The sequence below is a fragment of the Panulirus ornatus genome, chromosome 43 (genome assembly GCF_036320965.1).
Source record: "Panulirus ornatus isolate Po-2019 chromosome 43, ASM3632096v1, whole genome shotgun sequence".
NCBI classification, from domain to species: domain Eukaryota; kingdom Metazoa; phylum Arthropoda; class Malacostraca; order Decapoda; family Palinuridae; genus Panulirus; species Panulirus ornatus.
Window position 1 is genome coordinate 21,894,608 of NC_092266.1, and position 23,602 is coordinate 21,918,209.

The 23,602-nt window shown below is 41.0% G+C and overlaps 1 protein-coding gene across 3 annotated transcripts in view; it reads right to left on the reverse strand.

Moving 5' to 3' along the window:
* LOC139762385 (uncharacterized) overlaps positions 1 to 23,602 on the reverse strand; it is a 152,870-nt gene that overhangs the window by 79,678 nt on the left and 49,590 nt on the right. For all 3 annotated transcript variants that reach the window (XR_011715705.1, XM_071687212.1, XM_071687211.1), the window contains 4 exons: positions 20,281 to 20,460; positions 13,096 to 13,256; positions 10,996 to 11,201; positions 981 to 1,229 (listed from right to left, as the gene is read on the reverse strand). Coding sequence is in view for 2 of the 3 variants with exons in the window: in XM_071687212.1 (XP_071543313.1) it covers positions 981 to 1,229; positions 10,996 to 11,201; positions 13,096 to 13,256; positions 20,281 to 20,460 (796 nt within the window). In the remaining variant the exon portion in view is untranslated. The remainder of the gene's footprint in view (positions 1 to 980; positions 1,230 to 10,995; positions 11,202 to 13,095; positions 13,257 to 20,280; positions 20,461 to 23,602) is intronic.

The following is a 23,602-nucleotide window of genomic DNA, read 5'->3' on the forward strand; positions in this document are numbered from 1 at the left end:
TACTTCTTTATATATTTTTCTTTTACAAGTTTCTTTGTTCATTTCATATGATGTCCTCTGGTTGCTCTCCCCTACATATCCTGAAGAACTGTTCACTGTCAATGTCATCCATGTTTTAAAAACTTAAAAGTTGTGATCAGGTCACCCCTCACTCTTCTCTCTTTCAAGACTTGCAAATCTAAAGCCTGTAGCCTTTCCTTGTAACTCATCTCTAATAATTCTGGTCCCATATTTGTTGCTCTCCACTGGACCTTCTCTATTAGCTCTTTGTGCTTCTTTAGATGAGGTGCCCAATCTTTAGAAGCATATTACAGTTTTGGCCTAATGTATGGTATGCACAGCTTGCTAAATCTTTCCTTATCCATGTACTTGAAACTATTCTGATATTTGCCACTAAATAGTTCATCTCCTTTACTATCCTCCTTGGACTCTGATGATAGGTTAGAGATAATGCTGACTCCCAAGTCTTTCCCAAAAGCACACTCTTGAAGCCTATATCCTTTCAGATGTGGTTAGCACTTCAAGCTAGCCCTTCCATCACAGCAAATGCCATCGTCAGAACTTGTAGGTACGATAGGTCCTCTATCAGCATTCATTGCTTTGATTGCATAATATTAGAGAATAACTTGTAAACAACTGTATTTCAAAAAATATGATTCATGACTGAAGGTCATTTCACAAATTAGAATAGACTAAACATTCACAGATGAGTTAACGAAACCGACTACAACCCAGTTCACCTTAGGTACACCTAGGCATACCAGACTCCCTAAAGTATTACTCTACATAGGCAAAGGAATGTGATGAAACCATCACAGTACAAGTGCTATGTTAACTTCTTTGGAATTGAGATGCTGTTATGTACATAAAATGCATTCATCAGGTGATACACAGATATATGTTCATTTATGAGGTTCATAACAAAAGCATTCCAAAAGATTAACATATAGTTAATGTAACAGCAAACATAATACACCTACTTGGGCCAGCGACAGGAACAGAGTTAACAGTGGCAGTGAGCTGCACAGCCTTGGTGACACTACTCATGGCAGCAACCCCAGGGGGAACACTATGGGGTGGATTGCTAACTCCCGTGGTAGAGTGAGACCCAGCTGATGTGTGGTGTTGGGCTGCACTCATTCCTAAGCTCATTGGAACTCCCGTAACTTCATCTATTCCAGGTGAAGATGCTCTAACACGGGGCGTTATCTTAGGGGGAGTTAAAGCACCTGAAGAGAAAAAGAAAAAAAAATACATAGGAGTGCATAATCATGAATTCAAGAATCGTTCTCTAAACTTGGCTTTATTCTTATCCATCCATTTTCAAAACATCTTAGGGGTGTTATCTTAGGGGGAGTTAAAGCACCTGAAGAAAAAAAGATAAAAGAAAAATACATGGAAGTGCATAATCATGAATTTAAGAAATCGTTCTCTAAACTTGGCATAATTCTCATCCATCCATCTTCAAAACATGATTTCCTGTATGTAAATACAGTAAGCACGTATACATAATGTGTACTGCTATTAACAATTTTACTACTCTACCTCTGGTACATAGTTAGAAAAACATATTATACAGTTACAAAAACATATATGAAAATATGAGCAATGCTTAAGAAAAAAAAAATTTTCTATGGTAACTGAAAAGGCATGGGCAACTGAAGCCCTAATCAAAGCCACCTCATTAACAATATATATAATTTTTTTTCATACATACTCGCCATTTCCCGCATTAGCGAGGTAGCATCAAGATCAGTGGACTGAGCCTTAGAGGGTAAGTCTCACTTGGCCTCCTTCTCTGTTCCTTCTTTTGGAAAAGTAAAAAGTGGAGAGGAGGATTTCCAGCCTCCTGCTCCCATCCCTTTTAGCTGCCTTCTATGACACATGGGGAGTACATGGGAAGTATTCTTTCTCTGAATGTGTGTGAATGTAACAAAGATGAGAAGAAAGAAGAGATAGGTAGTATGCATGAGGAAAGAAACCTGGATGTTCTGGCTCTTGAAGGAAATGAAGCTCAAGGGTAAAGGAAAGAGTGGTTTGGAAAAGTCTTGGGAATAAAGTTAGGGGTTGGTGAGAGGACAAGAGCTAAGGAAGGAGTAGCATTACTCCTGAAGGAGGAGTTGTGGGAGTATCTGATAGAGTGTAAGAAGTAAATTCTAGATGGGTGTGGGTAAAACTGAAAGTGGATGGAGAGAGATGGGTGATTATTGGTGCCTATGCACCTGGTCAAGAGAAGAAAGATCCTGAGAGGCAAGTGTTTTGGAAGCAGATGAGAGAATGTTTAAGCAGCTTTGATGCATGAGACCTGGTTTTAGTGACGGGTGATTTAAATGCAAATGTGGGTAATGAGGCAGTTGAGGGTAAAAATGGTGTACATGGGGTGTTCAGTCTTGTAAATGGATATGGTAAAGAGCTTGTGGATTTGTGTGCTGAAAAAAGACTGGTGAATGAGAATACCTAGTTTGAAAAGTATACGTATGTGAGCAGAAGAGATGGTCAAAGGGCCATTTCAGATTACGTGTAAATTGACAGGCGTGTAACAGAGAGACTTTTGGATGTGAATGTGCTGAATGGGGCAGCTGAAGGGATGTCTGATCACTATCTTGTGAAGGCGAAGGTGAAGATTTGTAAAGGTTTTTAAAAAAGAAGAGAGAAAGCTAGGGAGAAGAGAGTGGTGAGAGTGAATGAGTTTGGAAAGGAGACTTAAGTAAGGAAGTACTAGGAAAGATTGAGAGTAGAATGGCAAAAGGTGAGAGCAAATGACGTGAGGAGAGTGGGTGAGGAATGGGATGAGTAGTGCAAATGACTGGGAGAGTATAAAAGAAAGAGGGAGGAGGTCAAGAGAAAGGTGCAAGGGTTCAAAAAGAGGGCATATGAGAGTTGGGGTGAGAGAGTATCACTAAATTTTATGGAGAATAAAAAGATGTTTTGGCTGGAGGTAAATATTGTGCATAAGACAAGAGAACAAATGGGAACATCGGTGAAGGGGGTAAGTGGGTAAGTAATAACAGGTAGTGATGTAGTGAGGAGATGGAGTGAGAATTTTGAAGGTTTGTTGAATTGTTTGATGACAGAGTGGCAGATATAGGGTGTTTTGGTCAGGGTAGTGTGAGACGCCATAGGGTTAGGGAGAATGTTTTGGTTAAGAGAGATGAGGTTGTGAAAGCTTTGTGGAAGATGAAAGCCAGCAAGGCAGAGGGGTTTGGATGGTATTGCAGTGGAATTTATCAAAAAAGGGGGTGATTGTGTTGTTGATTGATTGGTAAGGATATTCAATGTATGTATGGACCATGGAGAAGTGCCTGAGGATTGGCAGAAGGCATGCATAGTGCCATGGTAAAAAGGCAAAGGGGATAAAGTTGAGTGTTCAAACTACATAGGCATAAGGTTGTTGAGTACTCCTGAGAGATTACATGGGAGGCTATTGATTGAGAGGGTGAAGGCACATACAGAGCACAAGACTGGGGAGGAGCAGTGCAATTTCAGAAGTGGTAGATGATGTGTGGATCAGGTGTTTGCTTTGAAGAATATATGTGATACATACTTAGAAAAACAGATGGATTTGTATGTAGCATTTATGGATCTGGAGAAAGCATATGATAGGGTTAACAGAGATGCTTTGTGGATGGTTTAAAGAGTATATGGTGTGGGTTGGAAGTTGCTAGGAGCAGTGAAAAGTTTTACCAAGGATGTCAGGCATTTGTACAAGTAGGAAGAGAGGAGAGTGATTGGTTCCCGGTAAATGTCGGTCTATGGCTGAGGTGTGTGATGTTCCCATGGTTGTTTAATCTGTTTATGGATGAGGTGGTTAGAGAGGTAAATGCAAGAGTTTTGGAGAGAGGGGTGAGTATGCACTCTGTTGGGGATAAGAGGGCCTGGGCCTGGGAAGTGAATCAGTTGTTGTTTGCTAATGATACAGCTCTAGTGGCTGATCCAAGTGAGAAACTGCATCAGATGGTGACTGAGTTTGGTAAAATGTGTGAAAGAAGAAAGTTGAGAGTAAATGTGAATAAGAGCAAGGTTCAACAGGGTTGAGGAACAAGTTAATTGGGTAAGTTTGAATGGAGAAAAACTGGAGGAAGTGAAGTTTTAGATATCTAGGAGTGCACTTAGCAGCAGATGGAACCGTGGAAGCAGAAGTGAGTCACAGGGTGGGGAAGGGGGCAAAGGTTCTGGGAGTGATGAAGAATGTGTGGGAGGAGAAAGCGTTATCTCAGAAATGGGTATGTTTGAAAGAATAGTAGTTCCAACAATGTTATACGGTTGAGAGGCATGGGCTATAGATAGGATTGTAAGGAGGAAGGTGGATGTGCTGGAAGTGAAATGTTTGAGGACAATGTGTGGTGTAAGGTGGTTTTATCGAGTAAGTAATGAAATGGTGAGAGAGATGTGTGGAAATAAAAAGAGTGTGGTTGAGAGAGCAGAAGATGGTGTGTTAAAATGGTTTGGACACATGGAGAGAATGAGTGATGAAAGATTGTCAAAGAAGATATATGTGTCAAGTATGAAAAAAAAATATGAGAAAAAAAAACTACTGTCAGATAGGTTTGTTACCCAACAATTACAGCATGTGCTGCTTCTCTAATTCATCTATCTTATGCTTAATTTATTATTAAAAGCTAACCTCAAGATCTAAGTGATTATCAAAGCAAAGCAATAGTGTTTGAAAGGAAACAGAGTGAAAATACAGATTTTACAAAGCCATGTACAGTGAGAGAAGAAAGTGAACTACAATGTGTTACAGATATGGGGAGAAAGACTGGAGGAGGTGACAGAATTTAAGTATTTGGGAGCTACCTTGGGTAAGTTTGATGATATAGGAGATACAGGGGAGAGTAGTACAGGAGCAAAAGAGTGAGTCTGTGGGTCCCTTACGAGAACACTGCAGGGCAGAGGTGTAAGAAAGTAATACCGCAGTGTATAAAAGATTGGGGTGTCTAAATGTGTGTGGATGTAACCAAGATGAGAAAAAAGGAGAGACAGGTAGTATGTTTGAGAAAAGGAACCTGGATGTTTTGGCTCTGAGTCAAACGAAGCTCAAGGGTAAAGGGGAAGAGTGGTTTGGAAATGTTTTGGGAATAAAGTCAGGGGTTACTGAGAGGACAAGAGCAAGGGAAGGAGTAGCACTACTCCTGAAACAGGAGTGGTGGGAGTATGTGATAGAGTGTAAGAAAGTAAACTCTAGATTGATATGAGTAAAACTGAAAGTGGATGGGGAGAGATGGGTGATTATTAGTGCATATGCACATGGGCAGGAGAAGAAAGTTCATGAGAGGCAAGTGTTTTGGAAGCAGATGAGTGAGTGTGTTAGTAGTTTTGATGCACGAGACCGGGTTATAGTGATGGGTGATTTGAATGCAAAGGTGAGTAATGTGGCAGTTGAGGGAATAATTGGTGTACATGGGGAGTTCAGTGTTGTAAATGGAAATGGTGAAGAGCTTATAGATTTGTATGCTGAAAAAGGACTGGTGATTGGGAATACCTGGTTTAAAACGAGAGATACACATAAGTATACGTATGTAAGCAGGAGAGATGGCAAGAGAGCATTATTGGATTACGTGTTAACTGATAGGCACTCAAAAGAGAGACTTTTGGATGTTAAAGTGCTGAGAGGGTCAACTGGATGGATCTCTGATCATTATCTTGTGGAGGTGAAGGTGAAGATTTGTAGAGGTTTTCAGAAAAGAAGAGAGAATGTTGGGATGAAGAGAGTGGTGAGAGCAAGTGAGCTTGGGAAGGAGACTTGTGTGAGGAAGTACCAGGAGAGACTGAGTACAGAATTGAAAAAGGTGAGAACAAAGGACGTAAGGGGGGTGGGGGAGGAATGGGATGTATTTAGGGAAGCAGTGATGGCTTGCGCAAAAGATGCTTGTGGCATGAGAAGCGTGGGAGGTGGGCAGATCAGAAAGGGTAGTGAGTGGTGAGATGAAGAAGTAAGATTATTAGTGAGAGAGAAGAGGGAGATATTTGGACAATTTTTGCAAGGAAATAATGCAAATGACTGGGAGATGTAAAAAAGAAAGAGGCAGGTCAAAACAAAGATGCAAGAGGTGAAAAAGAGGGCAAATGAGAGTTGGGGTGAGAGAGCATCATTAAATTTTAGGGAGAATAAAAAGACTGTATTGTTGACTGGTTGGTAAGGTTATTTAATGTATGTATGACTCACGGTGAGGTGCCTGAGGATTGGCGGAATGCGTGCATAGTGCCATTGTACAAAGGCAAAGGGGATAAGAGTGAGTGCTCAAATTACAGAGGTATAAGTTTGTTGAGTATTCCTGGTAAATTATATGGGAGGGTATTGATTGAGAGGGTGAAGGCATGTACAGAGCATCAAATTGGGGAAGAGCAGTGTGGTTGCAGAAGTGGTAGAGGATGTGTGGATCAGGTGTTTGCTTTGAAGAATGTATGTGAGAAATACTTAGAAAAGCAAATGGATTTGTATGTAGCATTTATGGATCTGGATAAGGCATATGATAGAGTTGATAGAGATGCTCTGTGGAAGGTATTAAGAATATATGGTGTGGGAGGCAAGTTGTTAGAAGCAGTGAAAAGTTTTTATCGAGGATGTAAGGCATGTGTACGTGTAGGAAGAGAGGAAAGTGATTGGTTCTCAGTGAATGTAGGTTTGCGGCAGGGGTTGTGATGTCTCCATGGTTGTTTAACTTGTTTATGGATGGGGTTGTTAGGGAGGTGAATGCAAGAGTTTTGGAAAGAGGGGCAAGTATGAAGTCTGTTGGGGATGAGAGAGCTTGGGAAGTGAGTCAGTTGTTGTTCGCTGATGATACAGCACTGGTGGCTGATTCATGTGAGAAACTGCAGAAGCTGGTGACTGAGTTTGGTAAAGTGTGTGAAAGAAGAGAGTTAAGAGTAAATGTGAATAAGAGCAAGGTTATTAGGTACAGTAGGGTTGAGGGTCAAGTCAATTGGGAGGTGAGTTTGAATGGAGAAAAACTGGAGGAAGTGAAGTGTTTTAGATATCTGGGAGTGGATCTGGCAGCGGATGGAACCATGGAAGCGGAAATGGATCATAGGGTGGGGGAGGGGGCGAAAATTCTGGGAGCCTTGAAGAATGTGTGGAAGTCGAGAACATTATCTCGGAAAGCAAAAATGGGTATGTTTGAAGGAATAGTGGTTCCAACAATGTTGTATGGTTGCGAGGCGTGGGCTATGGATAGAGTTGTGTGCAGGAGGATGGATGTGCTGGAAATGAGATGTTTGAGGACAATGTGTGGTGTGAGGTGGTTTGATCGAGGAAGTAACGTAAGGGTAAGAGAGATGTGTGGAAATAAAAAGAGTGCGGTTGAGAGAGCAGAAGAGGGTGTTTTGAAATGGTTTGGGCACATGGAGAGAATGAGTGAGGAAAGATTGACCAAGAGGATATATGTGTCGGAGGTGGAGGGAACGAGGAGAAGTGGGAGACCAAATTGGAGGTGGAAAGATAGAGTGAAAAAGATTTTGTGTGATCGGGGCCTGAACATGCAGGAGGGTGAAAGGAGGGCAAGGAATAGAGTGAATTTGAGCGATGTGGTATACCGGGGTTGACGTGCTGTCAGTGGATTGAATCGGGGCATGTGAAGCGTCTGGGGTAAACCATGGAAAGCTGTGTAGGTATGTATATTTGCGTGTGTGGACGTATGTATATACATGTGTATGGGGGTGGGTTGGGCTATTTCTTTCGTCTGTTTCCTTGCGCTACCTCGCAAACGCGGGAGACAGCGGAAAAAAAAAAAAAAAAAAAAAAAATGTTTTGGAAGGAGGTAAATAAAGTGTGCCAGACAAAGGAACAAGTAGGAACATCAGTGAAGGAGGCTAATGGGGAGGTGATAATAAGTAGTGGTGATGTGAGGAGATGGAATGAGTGTTTTGAAGGTTTGTTGAATGTGACTGACGATAGAGTGGCAGATATAGGGTGTTTTGGTCAAGGTGGTGTGCAAAGTGAGAGGGTTAGGGAAAATGATTTGGTAAACAGAAAAGAGGTAGTAAAAGCTTTGCGGAAGATGGAAGCCGGCAAGGCAGCAGGTTTGGATGGTATTGCAGTGGAATTTATTAAAAAAAAAAAAAAGGGGGTGACTGTATTGTTGACTGGTTGGTAAGGTTATTCAATGTATGTATGACTCATGGTGAGGCATCTCAGGATTGGCGGAATGAGTGCATAGTGCCATTGCACAAAGGCAAAGGGGATAAAAGTGAGAGCTCAAATTACAGAGGTGGAGGGAACGAGGAGAAGAGGGAGACCAAATTGGAGGTGGAAAGATGGAGTGAAAAGGATTTTGTGTGATCGGGGCCTGAACATGCAGGAGGGTGAAAGGAGGGCAAGGAATAGAGTGAATTGGAGCGATGTGGTATACAGGGGTTGACGTGCTGTCAGTGGATTGAATCAAGGCATGTGAAGCGTCCGGGGTAAACCAAGGAAAGCTGTGTAGGTATGTATATTTGCGTGTGTGGACGTGTGTATGTACATGTGTATGGGGGGGGTTGGGCCATTTCTTTCGTCTGTTTCCTTGCGCTACCTCGCAAACGCGGGAGACAGCGACAAAGTATAAAAAAAAAAAAAAAAAAAAAAAAAAGAAGTTTGTTGAGTATTTCTGGGAAATTATATGGGAGGGTATTGATTGAGAGGGTGAAGGCATGTACAGAGCATCAGATTGGGGAAGAGCAGTGTGGTTACAGAAGTGGTAGAGGATGTGTGGATCAGGTGTTTGCTTTGAAGAATGTATGTGAGAAATACTTAGAAAAGCAAATGGATTTGTATGTAGCATTTATGGGTCTGGAGAAGGCATATGATAGAGTTGATAGAGATGCTTTGTGGAAGGTATTGAGAATATATATGGTGTGAGAGGCAAGTTGTTAGAAGCAGTGAAAAGATTTTATCAAGGATGTAAGGCATGTGTATGAGTAGGAAGAGAGGAAAGTGATTGCTTCTCAGTGAATGCTGGTTTGTGGCAGGGCTGCTTGATGTCTCCATGGTTGTTTAATTTGTTTATGGATGTGGTTGTTAGGGAGGTGAATGCAAGAGTTTTGGAAAGAGGGGCAAGTATGCAGTCTGTTGTGGAGGAGAGAGTCTGGGAAGCGAGTCAGTTGTTGTTCGCTGATGATACAGCGCTGGTGGTTGATTCGGGTGAGAAATTGCAGAAGCTGGTGACTGAGTTTGGTAAAGTGTGGGAAAGAAGAAAGCTGAGAGTAAATGTGAATAAGAGCACAGTTATTAGTTACAGTAAGGTTGAGGAACAAGTCAACTGGGAGGTAAGCTTGAATGGAGAAAAACTGGAGGAAGTGAAATGTTTTAGATATCTGGGAGTGGATTTGGCAGCGGATGGAACCATGGAAGCGGAAGTGAATCATAGGGTGGGGGAGGGGGCAAAAGTTCTGGAAGCGTTGATGAATGTGTGGAAGTCGAGAATGTTATCTTGGAAAGCAAAAACGGGTATGTTTGAAAGAATAGTGGTTCCAACAATGTTATATGGTTGCGAGGCGTGGGCTATAGACAGAGTTGTGCAGAAGAGGGTGGATGTGCTGGAAATGAGACATTTAAGGACAATATGTGGTGTGAGGTGGTTTGATTGAATAAGTAATGAAAGGGTAAGAGAGATGTGTGGTAATAAAAAGAGTGTAGTTGAGAGAACAGAAGAGGGTGTTTTGAAGTGGTTTGGTTACATGGAGAGATTGACTGAGGAAAGATTGACAAAGAGGATATATATGTCAGAAGTGGAGGGAACGAGAAATGGGAGACCAAATTGGAGGTGGAAAGATGGAGTGAAAATGATTTTGAGCGATCAGGACCTGAGTATGCAGGAGGATGAAAGGCGTGCAAGGAATAGAGTGAATTGGAACGATGTGCTATACAGGGGTTGACGTGCTGTCAATGGATTGAACCAGGGCATGTGAAGCGTCTGGAGTAAACCATGGAAAATTTTGTGGCGCCTGGATGTGGAAAGGGAGCTGTGGTTTTGGTGCATTATACATGATAGACAGAGACTGAGTGTGAATGAATGTGGCCTTTGTTATCTTTTCCTAGCGTTACCCCGCGCACATGCAGGGGAGGGGGTTGTCATTTCATGTGTGGCGAGGTGGCAACGGGAATGAATAAGGGCAGACAGTATAAATTATGTACGTGTATATATATATGTATACATGTGTGTATATATATGTATACATTGAGATGTATAGGTATGTATATGTGCATGCGTGGACGTGTATGTATATACATGTGTATGCTGGTGGGTTGGGCCATTCTTTCGTCTCTTTCCTTGTGCTACCTTGCTAACGCGGGAGACAGACACAAAGTATAAAAATGATAATAAAAGATTTCGTATGGCATGGAATGCAAGTGGAATGAACTGTGGTGTGGTAGAGGGAGTGAAATGTACTATTATTAGGCAGTATGAATATGTGGAAAGAATGCAAGACAGGAAGTTAACAAGGGGAGTTTGTGTATGATACTACAATTATAAGGGTTGGTGTGAGAGGAAGACAACCTGTGACATGGGGAAATAGAGTGGAGAATACTGGGGGGAAAGAAATGGGGTATGAATGTAGGGAATGACGTATGCAAGGGAAGTATGTAAGGACAGGGATAAGTGGAGGCTCTTGCCAAGACCACCCATTAATGGGAGTTCCTGTAAGAAACGAGCATCAGAGATATAGATTGACGAAGAAATTAAAGAATACCATGAAATGACAAGATAATAAACATGCGACACTCTGCCTAAGAGTATACATTGAAGCTATCAAGATTTCAAATAGTCTAATGAAAATAATATTAGAGTACCTAAGATTACACACACCTGAAAGTTTCTGCATGCTCTATTCAGCCAAAATTCATCTCACACTGAAAAACAGTGGGAACCAATGTCTAGTTTACAGCTATAAATGTATATCTATAGAATTACAAAACGATATTTCCTAAAAATGTGAAAAGCATCAGCACCTGAACCAAAGCATCTAATCCTAGAGTGTGTAAGACTGACAATATAGAATCCAAATAAGTAAGCTTACCAGGCATCCTAGGTTGTGGTTGAGTGAGAGTTGCTGGTTTTGCTGGGAGCTGTGGAGGAGCAGGGCGAGTAGCAATGCCAATGCGTGGTGGAGAAACGGAAAGAGTCTGCTGGAACATGGCTACATTGTGTGCTTCTTGTAGTTGCTTCTTATAATGATCAACCTCCCGCTGCTGTTTCTCTAATAAGGCTTCCAATTCACTGATCCTGTATGGAAAGACTTCTAAATTTCATTTGCAAAAATTTGGAAAAAAATTAAAACCAAATCTTTCAACACAGCTGAGAAACAAAAACCATTATCATTTCACCGAAATCTATAAAAATGAGAGGATGATGATAAATACAAAGAAAAACACATTAATAACACATGCAGAAACTACAGTCATCTATCTATAACCTTCATAACCATTCCCATTTACATGGTGTGGACTAAGCTCATCTGTGCAACTCTTTCAAGAATCAACTTTGCAGAAACAGGATCCATCAATCAAACCAAGCTGGCTGGCAATAAGGCATGGATGCAAGAATCCTTATTAACGTAACAAACAGCAATTACAACCAAAAATCTTGATCATTTTGAAAAAGTATTTAACATATTTTCTGGCACATAATATGCACCCTAATATCAGAAGGAAATATAATACAAGATATCCTAAATTTCTTATAAGCACATGATATCTACTCTTATCATCATCAAGGGAAAAACATCAATTAATCATGTTTAAACCATAGCTTTTCCCAAATCTATTACATAAAACTGTTGTCCCTGCAAAATCAGTGATGATATGGGACTAACCCATTTTCACCATGTAATTATACCTTATGGTTTACATAAGTCTGATCTGTTCACTTATGATACAGATGATACTTCTAATCATCTGAAGCATCTAGTAACATGACTTACAGATGATGATTTGGGTAACCATTGGCATGTAAGATGACTGTGTTGGTGATCAGTTAGTTATGATTTACAATGTATATATGGATCATGGTAAGGTGCCTGAGGTGCCATTATTCATCTGTCTCCTGACGCAACCTCCCTGATGTGGGAAACAGCAATTATGTATAATAAATAAAAAAATATATGAGTGGATGGGCCATTCTTTGTCTGTTTCCTGGCACTACCTCACTGACGTGGGAAATGGCAATCAAGTATAATAAAATAAATAATTTTTTCCCATACATATTTGCCATTTCCCTCATTAGCGAGGTAGCATTAAGAACAGAGGACTGAGCCTTAGAGGAAATATCCTCACATGGATCCGTTCTCTGTTCCTTATTTTGGAAAATTAAAAATGGGAGGGGAGGATTTCCAGCCTCCCTATCCCTCCCGTTTCAGCCGCCTTCTACAACATGCAGGGAATACGTGGAAAGTATTCTTTCTTCCCTATCACCAGGGATAAAGGCGTGCAGGGACAGAGGCGTGCAAGGAATAGAGTGCATTGGAACAACGTGGTATACTGGGATTGATGTGCTGTCAATGGATTGAACCAGGGAAAGTGAAGCATCTGGAGTATATCATGGAAAGGTCTATGGGGCCTGGATGTGGATAGGGAGCTGTGGTTTTGGTGCATTACACATGACAGCTAAAGACCGAGTGTGAATGAATGTGGCCTTATTTGTCTGTTTTCCTTTCACTACCTCATTGACATGGGGTGGTGATGCTGTTTCCTGTGGGGCAGGTGGCGCCAGGAATGGATGAAGGCAAGCAAGTATTTATGTACAAACAAGTATGAAAAAAATAAAAATCCTCAAAGTTACATAAATCATTCAGCTTATCCTCTCTCTTAATTTCTAATTTACTACCATACTTGAAACATCTGATCAGTATAGTAATTTCCTCATCTTCATTAAAGACTGGTAATGCATTAATAACTGTATAACTGAGATAATCAAGATGATCTTGAGTCATCTGAGAGAGAGAGAGAGAGAAAGCAAACACACTTAGAGTAAATAAGAAAAGATATTCCACTGTCCTTGTATAAATCACGCCTCCCTAAAAAACATAATCCTGGATCCACTAGTGTTTTTGCTCATAGTCAGAGCAAATTTTTAAGTAAAATGCACTTTTTATTGTTCTTTGTTTCAATCTAAACCATACCTTTCTTCTTTTTTGGCAAGCTGACTTCTCATTTGCTGGCGCTCAGTATCAAAGTCTGCAAGCTGCTTCTCTAACTCTGCTTCCATTTGCAATGACTTTTTACTCTCCTCCTCCAAGCCTTCAGCCATAGAGTCAATTCTGCCTTTCTCCTCTGATAAGATCTGAAGAGATTTAACCATATATATATATTATTATTATTATATTTTATTATACTTTGTCGCTGTCTCCCGCGTTTGCGAGGTAGCGCAAGGAAACAGACGAAAGAAATGGCCCAACCCCCCCCCCCCATACACATGTATATACATATGTCCACACACGCAAATATACATACCTACACAGCTTTCCATGGTTTACCCCAGACGCTTCACATGCCTTGATTCAATCCACTGACAGCACGTCAACCCCGGTATACCACATCGCTCCAATTCACTCTATTCCTTGCCCTCCTTTCACCCTCCTGCATGTTCAGGCCCCAATCACACAAAATCTTTTTCACTCCATCTTTCCACCTCCAATTTGGTCTCCCTCTTCTCCTTGTTCCCTCCACCTCCGACACATATATCCTCTTGGTCAATCTTTCCACACTCATCCTCTCCATGTGCCCAAACCACTTCAAAACACCCTCTTCTGCTCTCTCAACCACGCTCTTTTTATTTCCACACATCTCTCTTACCCTTACGTTACTCACTCGATCAAACCACCTCACACCACACATTGTCCTCAAACATCTCATTTCCAGCACATCCATCCTCCTGCGCACAACTCTATCCATAGCCCACGCCTCGCAACCATACAACATTGTTGGAACCACTATTCCTTCAAACATACCCATTTTTGCTTTCCGAGATAATGTTCTCGACTTCCACACATTCTTCAAGGCCCCCAGGATTTTCGCCCCCTCCCCCACCCTATGATCCACTTCCGCTTCCATGGTTCCATCCGCTGCCAGATCCACTCCCAGATATCTAAAACACTTCACTTCCTCCAGTTTTTCTCCATTCAAACTCACCTCCCAATTGACTTGACCCTCAACCCTACTGTACCTAATAACCTTGCTCTTATTCACATTTACTCTTAACTTTCTTCTTCCACACACTTTTCCAAACTCAGTCACCAGCTTCTGCAGTTTCTCACATGAATCAGCCACCAGTGCTGTATCATCAGCGAACAACAACTGACTCACTTCCCAAGCTCTCTCATCCCCAACAGACTTCATACTTGCCCCTCTTTCCAAAACTCTTGCATTTACCTCCCTAACAACCCCATCCATAAACAAATTAAACAACCATGGAGACATCACACACCCCTGCCGCAAACCTACATTCACTGAGAACCAATCACTTTCCTCTCTTCCTACACGTACACATGCCTTACATCCTCGATAAAAACTTTTCACTGCTTCTAACAACTTGCCTCCCACACCATATATTCTTAATACCTTCCACAGAGCATCTCTATCAACTCTATCATATGCCTTCTCCAGATACATAAATGCTACATACAAATCCATTTGCTTTTCTAAGTATTTCTCACATACATTCTTCAAAGCAAACACCTGATCCACACATCCTCTACCACTTCTGAAACCACACTGCTCTTCCCCAATCTGATGCTCTGTACATGCCTTCACCCTCTCAATCAATACCCTCCCATATAATTTACCAGGAATACTCAACAAACTTATACCTCTGTAATTTGAGCACTCACTCTTATCCCCTTTGCCTTTGTACAATGGCACTATGCACGCATTCCGCCAATCCTCAGGCACCTCACCATGAGTCATACATACATTAAATAACCTTACCAACCAGTCAACAATACAGTCACCCCCTTTTTTAATAAATTCCACTGCAATACCATCCAAACCTGCTGCCTTGCCGGCTTTCATCTTCCGCAAAGCTTTCACTACCTCTTCTCTGTTTACCAAATCATTTTCCCTAACCCTCTCACTTTGCACACCACCTCGACCAAAACACCCTATATCTGCCACTCTATCATCAAACACATTCAACAAACCTTCAAAATACTCACTCCATCTCCTTCTCACATCACCACTACTTGTTATCACCTCCCCATTTGCGCCCTTCACTGAAGTTCCCATTTGCTCCCTTGTCTTACGCACTTTATTTACCTCCTTCCAGAACATCTTTTTATTCTCCCTAAAATTTAATGATACTCTCTCACCCCAACTCTCATTTGCCCTTTTTTTCACCTCTTGCACCTTTCTCTTGACCTCCTGTCTCTTTCTTTTATACATCTCCCACTCAATTGCATTTTTTCCCTGCAAAAATCATCCAAATGCCTCTCTCTTCTCTTTCACTAATACTCTTACTTCTTCATCCCACCACTCACTACCCTTTCTAATCAACCCACCTCCCACTCTTCTCATGCCACAAGCATCTTTTGCGCAATCCATCACTGATTCCCTAAATACATCCCATTCCTCCCCCACTCCCCTTACTTCCATTGTTCTCACCTTTTTCCATTCTGTACTCAGTCTCTCCTGGTACTTCCTCACACAGGTCTCCTTCTCAAGCTCACTTACTCTCACCACCCTCTTCACCCCAACATTATCTATTTATTTATCTATTTTGCTTTGTCGCTGTCTCCCGCGTTTGCGAAGTAGCGCAAGGAAACAGACGAAAGAAATGGCCCAACCCACCCCCATACACAATGTATATACATACACGTCCACACACGCAAATATACATACCTATACATCTCAATGTACACATATATATACACACACAGACACATACATATATACCCATGCACACAATTCACACTGCCTTTATTCATTCCCATCGCCACCTCGCCACACATGGAATACCATCCCCCTCCCCCCTCATGTGTGCGAGGTAGCACTAGGAAAAGACAACAAAGGCCCCATTCGTTCACACTCAGTCTCTAGCTGTCATGCAATAATGCCCGAAACCACAGCTCCCTTTCCACATCCAGGCCCCACACAACTTTCCCATGGTTTACCCCAGACGCTTGACATGCCCTGATTCAATCCACTGACAGCACGTCAACCCTGGTATACCACATCCATCCAATTCACTCTATTCCTTGCCTGCCTTTCACCCTCCTGCATGTTCAGGCCCCGATCACACAAAATCTTTTTCACTCCATCTTTCCACCTCCAATTTGGTCTCCCACTTCTCCTCGTTCCCTCCACCTCTGACACATATATCCTCTTGGTCAATCTTTCCTCACTCATTCTCTCCATGTGCCCAAATCATTTCAAAGCACCCTCTTCTGCTCTCTCAACCACGCTCTTTTTATTTCCACACATCTCTCTTACCCTTACATTACTTACTCGATCAAACCACCTCACACCACACATTGTCCTCAAACATCTCATTTCCAGCACATCCACCCTCCTGCGCACAACTCTATCCATAGCCCACGCCTCGCAACCATACAACATTGTTGGAACCACTATTCCTTCAAACATACCCATTTTTGCTTTCCGAGATAATGTTCTCAACTTCCACACATTCTTCAAGGCTCCCAGGATTTTCACCCCCTCCCCCACCCTATGATTCACTTCCGCTTCCATGGTACCATCTGCTGCCAGATCCACTCCCAGATATCTAAAACACTTTACTTCCTCCAGTTTTTCTCCATTCAAACTTACCTCCCAATTGATTTGACCCTCAACCCTACTGTACCTAATAACCTTGCTCTTATTCACATTTACTCTTAACTTTCTTCTTTCACACACTTTACCAAACTTAGTCACCAGCTTCTGCAGTTTCTCACATGAATCAGCCACCAGCGCTATATCATCAGCGAACAACATAAATAAAATAAATAAATAAATAAATATATATATATATATATATATATATATATATATATATATATATATATATATATATATATATATATATATATATAATATATATATGAATTATATATGACAAATTTGTCAATTTCATCATGTTCTTTCTTCATAATTTGAATGTTTTTTAATGGTACTGAAATCCTGAAATACTCGCAACATGCTCTAGATTTCTCAAGGACAAAATACAAGTAATCTTATGTCAACAGAACAAAAAAAGTAAATGCTTACAATTAATAAATCAAATTCATTAAAGTACCTTCTGATAGCACTGTAAATAACAATGTAACGAATAGGTACAGTGGGGATTATAAACCAGCTTCAGGATGTCTCAGTGTCAAAGGCTTTGTTTCAAATTAAGCCAACTATAAGCACAGAGTACTAAGGGCAAATACTGCTACTATCACAGTTACATATGGAACAGCACTAAATGTGTATACTAAATTTTTTTTTTTTTTTTTTTTTTTTTTTTGCTGCTGTCTCCCGCGTTTGCGAGGTAGCACAAGGAAACAGACGAAAGAAATGACCCAACCCACCCCCATACACATGCCTTGATTCAACCCACTGACAGCACGTCAACCCCGGTATACCACATCGCTCCAATTCACTCTATTCTTTGCCCGCCTTTCACCCTCCTGCATGTTCAGGCCCCGATCACACAAAATCTTTTTCACTCCATCTTTCCACCTCCAATTTGGTCTCCCTCTTCTCCTCGTTCCCTCCACCTCCGACACATATATCCTCTTGGTCAATCTTTCCTCACTCATTCTCTCCATGTGACCAAACCATTTCAAAACACCCTCTTCTGCTCTCTCAACCACGCTCTTTTTATTTCCACACAACTCTCTTACCCTTACGTTACTTACTCGATCAAACCACCTCACACCACACATTGTCCTCAAACATCTCATTTCCAGCACATCCATCCTCCTGCGCACAACTCTATCCATAGTCCACGCCTCGCAACCATACAACATTGTTGGAACCACTATTCCTTCAAACATACCCATTTTTGCTTTCCGAGATAATGTTCTCGACTTCCACACATTCTTCAAGGCTCCCAGAATTTTCGCCCCCTCCCCCACCCTATGATCCACTTCCGCTTCCATGGTTCCATCCGCTGCCAGATCCACTCCCAGATATCTAAAACACTTCACTTCCTCCAGTTTTTCTCCATTCAAACTCACCTCCCAATTGAATTGACCCTCAACCCTACTGTACCTAATAACCTTGCTCTTATTCACCTTTACTCTTAACTTTCTTCTTTCACACACTTTACCAAACTCAGTCACCAGCTTCTGCAGTTTCTCACATGAATCAGCCACCAGTGCTGTATCATCAGCGAACAACAACTGACTCACTTCCCAAGCTCTCTCATCCACAACAGACTTCATACTTGCCCCTCTTTCCAAAACTCTTGCATTTACCTCCCTAACAACCCCATCCATAAACAAATTAAACAACCATGGAGACATCACACACCCCTGCCGCAAACCTACATTCACTGAGAACCAATCACTTTCCTCTCTTCCTACACGTACACATGCCTTACATCCTCGATAAAAACTTTTCACTGCTTCTAACAACTTGCCTCCCACACCATATATTCTTAATACCTTCCACAGAGCATCTCTATCAACTCTATCATATGCCTTATCCAGATCCATAAATGCTACATACAAATCCATTTGCTTTTCTAAGTATTTCTCACATACATTCTTCAAAGCAAACACCTGATCCACACATCCTCTACCACTTCTGAAACCACACTGCTCTTCCCCAATCTGATGCTCTGTACATGCCTTCACCCTCTCAATCAATACCCTCCCATATAATTTACCAGGAATACTCAACAAACTTATACCTCTGTAATTTGAACACTCACTCTTATCCCCTTTGCCTTTGTACAATGGCACTATGCATGCATTCCGCCAATCCTCAGGCACCTCACCATGAGTCATACATACATTAAATAATCTTACCAACCAGTCAACAATACAGTCACCCCCTTTTTTAATAAATTCCACTGCAATACCATCCAAACCTGCTGCCTTGCCGGCTTTCATCTTCCGCAAAGCTTTTACTACCTCTTCTCTGTTTACAAAATCATTTTCCCTAACCCTCGCACTTTGCACACCACCTCGACCAAAACACCCTATATCTGCCACTCTATCATCAAACACATTCAACAAACCTTCAAAATACTCACTCCATCTCCTTCTCACATCACCACTACTTGTTATCACCTCCCCATTAGCCCCCTTCACTGAAGTTCCCATTTGCTCCCTTGTCTTACGCACTTTATTTACCTCCTTCCAGAACATCTTTTTATTCTCCCTAAAATTTAATGATACTCTCTCACCCCAACTCTCATTTGCCCTTTTTTTCACCTCTTGCACCTTTCTCTTGACCTCCTGTCTCTTTCTTTTATACGTCTCCCACTCAATCTCATTTTTTCCCTGCAAAAATCATCCAAATGCCTCTCTCTTCTCTTTCACTAATACTCTTACTTCTTCATCCCACCACTCACTACCCTTTCTAATCAACCCACCTCCCACTCTTCTCATGCCACAAGCATCTTTTGCGCAATCCATCACTGATTCCCTAAATACATCCCATTCCTCCCCCACTCCCCTTACTTCCATTGTTCTCACCTTTTTCCATTCTGTACTCAGTCTCTCCTGGTACTTCCTCACACAAGTCTCCTTCTCAAGCTCACTTACTCTCACCACCCTCTTCACCCCAACATTCACTCTTCTTTTCTGAAAACCCATACAAATCTTCACCTTAGCCTCCAAAAGATAATGATCAGACATCCCTCCAGTTGCACCTCTCAGCACATTAACATCCAAAAGTCTCTCTTTCACGCGCCTGTCAATTAACACGTAATCCAATAACGCTCTCTGGCCATCTCTCCTACTTACATAAGTATACTTATGTATATCTCGCTTTTTAAACCAGGTATTCCCAAGAAGAATAAAAAACAAATGAAAAAAAGTACATGAAAATGAAAAACTAAATCAAGAAAATCCACAATAAAATCAACTGATAAATCTGTTGTTTTATACTTTCAATTAAATAATTTGGCTTTTATAACAAATACAAAATTCACAATCAGGAGAATATTAACCTTCCAACAATTTCACCTATGGTAAAAAAGATAATGCATTATGTAAATAATATAACATTCAAAACAAAGGTGTCTCAGGCAAATCATGGATGACTAAAAAGTGAGACACATTGTAAGATATTCTAAAAAACAATTTCCAGTTAGCTTCTACAGAGCAGAGAAACCCATCACAAGAAATCACATCAAGGAATAAACCACGGAACAGTACCTGTGCTAAGTCCTCAGAGCGCTTCCTCTCCTCTACATATTGTAATGCCAATCTCTTACGCTCTTCAACCAACATGAGGATGATTTGCTTCTGTCTCCCCCGTTCTTCTTCAAGTGTTTCTTGTACTTTACGTAGCTCTTTCTCTGCTTTCTTCTTAGCTGCCCTCTCTGACTCCAGCTCCTACAGTTATAATAAAGTATATATCATGAAACTCACCCTAGATCAGTTCATCTTTCCATTCTCCTTTATATCCTAGGCAGGTAATCTTTCCATTTTCATTTATATTTCATGATACAATGTAAAACTACTAGGTTAGGATGAGCAGTTACTGAAGATACAACAGATCAATAACAACTATTTTGATTAAAACCTCCATGAATGCTTGTGAACTTACGACTGTTCACATAATTACATAAGAAATATGAGGAAGATAGTTTTAAAAGATTTATAACCAGGAATTTCACAAAAGAAACACTAAAAAATGTGATCTTCATATTTCAAGACATGAAGCAATCCAGGAAATCATTGCTCAAATATGTGATAAAACTGCAATCGCGTCACAACCATCTCAACGATTTCACTATTCAAACACCCTTTCAGGTGCTTTCCTTGATGTATATGCTGTGATGATCACTGTCTCTACAACAAAAATCAATGAAGTACATTAAATAAAGTTACCTACATTTTGCACCGCACAGAAGGGTGCCTAATGCAAGTTTTCCAAATACCTTGATCAAAACATACTTAACATTTCTCCATACCTACTCTTTAACCCTTAATAAGTACCTCACATCAACTGATGTTCTTTTTGGAGAAAGTAGCCACCCTCCTTTGATGTCCTAATTTCTCCAGCCATTTGAATATCCAGCTGATCTATCATACAATTAGTAGGCTATATAAATCTTTTCCATTGCTAGAAAGGAGTGAAAAATTCTGTTTGCCTCATTACCCCTACAACCACCATTATAAGTGTAAAGCCATCCACCTGAAGGTTGTGAGGACATGGTGACCCTGTGAAAAACACATAAGACTGTTGGAAGACGTAAATTATGAGACAAAACATTTATGGTATCAGCTGATAAGGAAAGTGAAGAATAAAATGAAATTTGAATTAAGTGACTTATAGAGTGATTTTAGTAGGATTACTCTTACTCTGTCAACCCTCCTCACACCAAATATTGTCCTTAAATATTTCATTTCAAAAACATTGACCCTCTTCCATGCAATTCCATCAAAAGCTCATGCCTTCCTTCCATATAACATTTTTGGGAATATGATAACTTCAACAATGCCCATCTTCACCTTCCTAAATAGTGATCTCTCTCTCTCTCTCTCTCCACTCACTGTTTAATGCAACCAGGACCTTCATCCACTCACCCGCCCCATGGCTCACCCATTCACTTCCATAACCAATTCCAGGTGTTTAAAACATATCACTTTCTCAAAATTTCTTCAGTTCAAACTCACAACCCAATTAACCTCTCTGCCTCCAGTCCTAAACCTAATTACCTTGCTTTTATGCACATTTCCTCTCAACTTTCTCCTTTCACACACTCTCTCCTATATGCAGAAAATAAATTTATAGTTTCTCACATCTATCACCAGCACGGTGTCATTGGTAAACAAAATCCAAAACAACACACCTCCCATGCATCACTACCCCTGACAGACTGCAGACGTAACTCTCCCCTTTAAACCCTCACACTCACTTCCCCTACCACCCTCTTCATAAACAGATTGAACAGTAACCAAGACATCATCATTTTCACATGGAACCACACACCCTCCTTTCTACTTTAACACAAGCCTTACTCTATTGAGAAAACTCTTCAATGCTTCTAACAGCTTTCCTCCTGCACTATATATTTATTATACCTTCCACAAAGCATCTCCATCAACATTATTAAGCTTTCTCCGTATCAATAAAAGAAACATACAAATCCTTCAGCTCCCCTACATATTTGTCAAATCAGTACTTCTAAATAAACACCTGATCCAAACTTCCCCTACCATGCCTGAAAGCACAATGTCCTTCCCCAATCTGATGCTCTGTGCTAGCTGCCACCCTCTCAATCCCAAACAACTTACCAAGTACACTTAATTCACTTGCAACTCTATAATTCAAGCATTCACATCTGTCACACTTGCCTTTATGCAATGCATTTTACAGGCATTCTGCCAATCCTTAGGCACCTCTATGATCCATCACCATACACTGAAAACCCTAACTTACTAATAAACATACATATGTATCATTTACCGCTATCTTATCACATCATACTGATGTCAGTATAACATTTATCATAAGCTGTAATAGTAAAATCATAACATTTACTCATTGTTAAATACAGTACTAAAGAACATTAACTTATGAACAAACTCATATACATAGAGAATGAGTGTGAATGAATGTGGCCTTTGTTGTCTTTTCCTACAGATACCTCAAGCACGCGCAGGGGGAGAGGGTGCTGTTTCATGTGTGGCAGGGTGGGGATGGGAATGGATGAAGGCAGCAAGTATGAATATGTACATGTGTATATACGTATATGTCTGTGTATGTACATGTATGTATATGTTGAAATGTATAGGTATGTATATGGGAATGTGTGGGTATTTATGTATATGAATGTGTATGTGGGTGGGTTAGGCCATTCATTCGTCTGTTTCCTTGTGCTACCTTGCTAACGCGGGAGACAGCAGCTAAGTATAATAAAAAAGAGACAACAAAGGCCACATTCGTTCACTTTCAGTCTCTAGCTGTAAAGTGTAATGCATCAAAACCACAGCTCCCTTTCCACGTTCAGGAACCACAAAACTTTCCATGGTTTACCCCAGACGCTTCACATGCCCTGGTTCAATCCACTGACAGCATGTCGAACCCGGTAAACCACATCATTCCAATTCACTCTATTCTTGTACGCCTTTCACATTCCTGTATGTTTGGGCCCTGATCGCTCAAAATCTTTTTCACTCCATCCTTCCACTTCCAATTTGGTCTCCCACTTCTCCTCGTTCCCTTCATCTCTGATGCATAAATCCTCTCTCTCAATCGTTCCTCACTCATTCTCTCAATGTGACCAAACCATTTCAATACAACCTCTTCTGCTCTCTCAACCACACTCTTTTTATCACCACACATCTCTCTTACCCTTTCATTATGTACTCGATCAAACCACCTTACACCACATTTGTCTTCAAACATCTCATTTCCAACACGTCCACCCTCCTCCGCACAACCCAATCTATAGCCCATGCCTTGCAACCATATAACATTGTTGGAACCACTATTCCTTCAAACATACCCATTTTTGCTCTCTTAGAT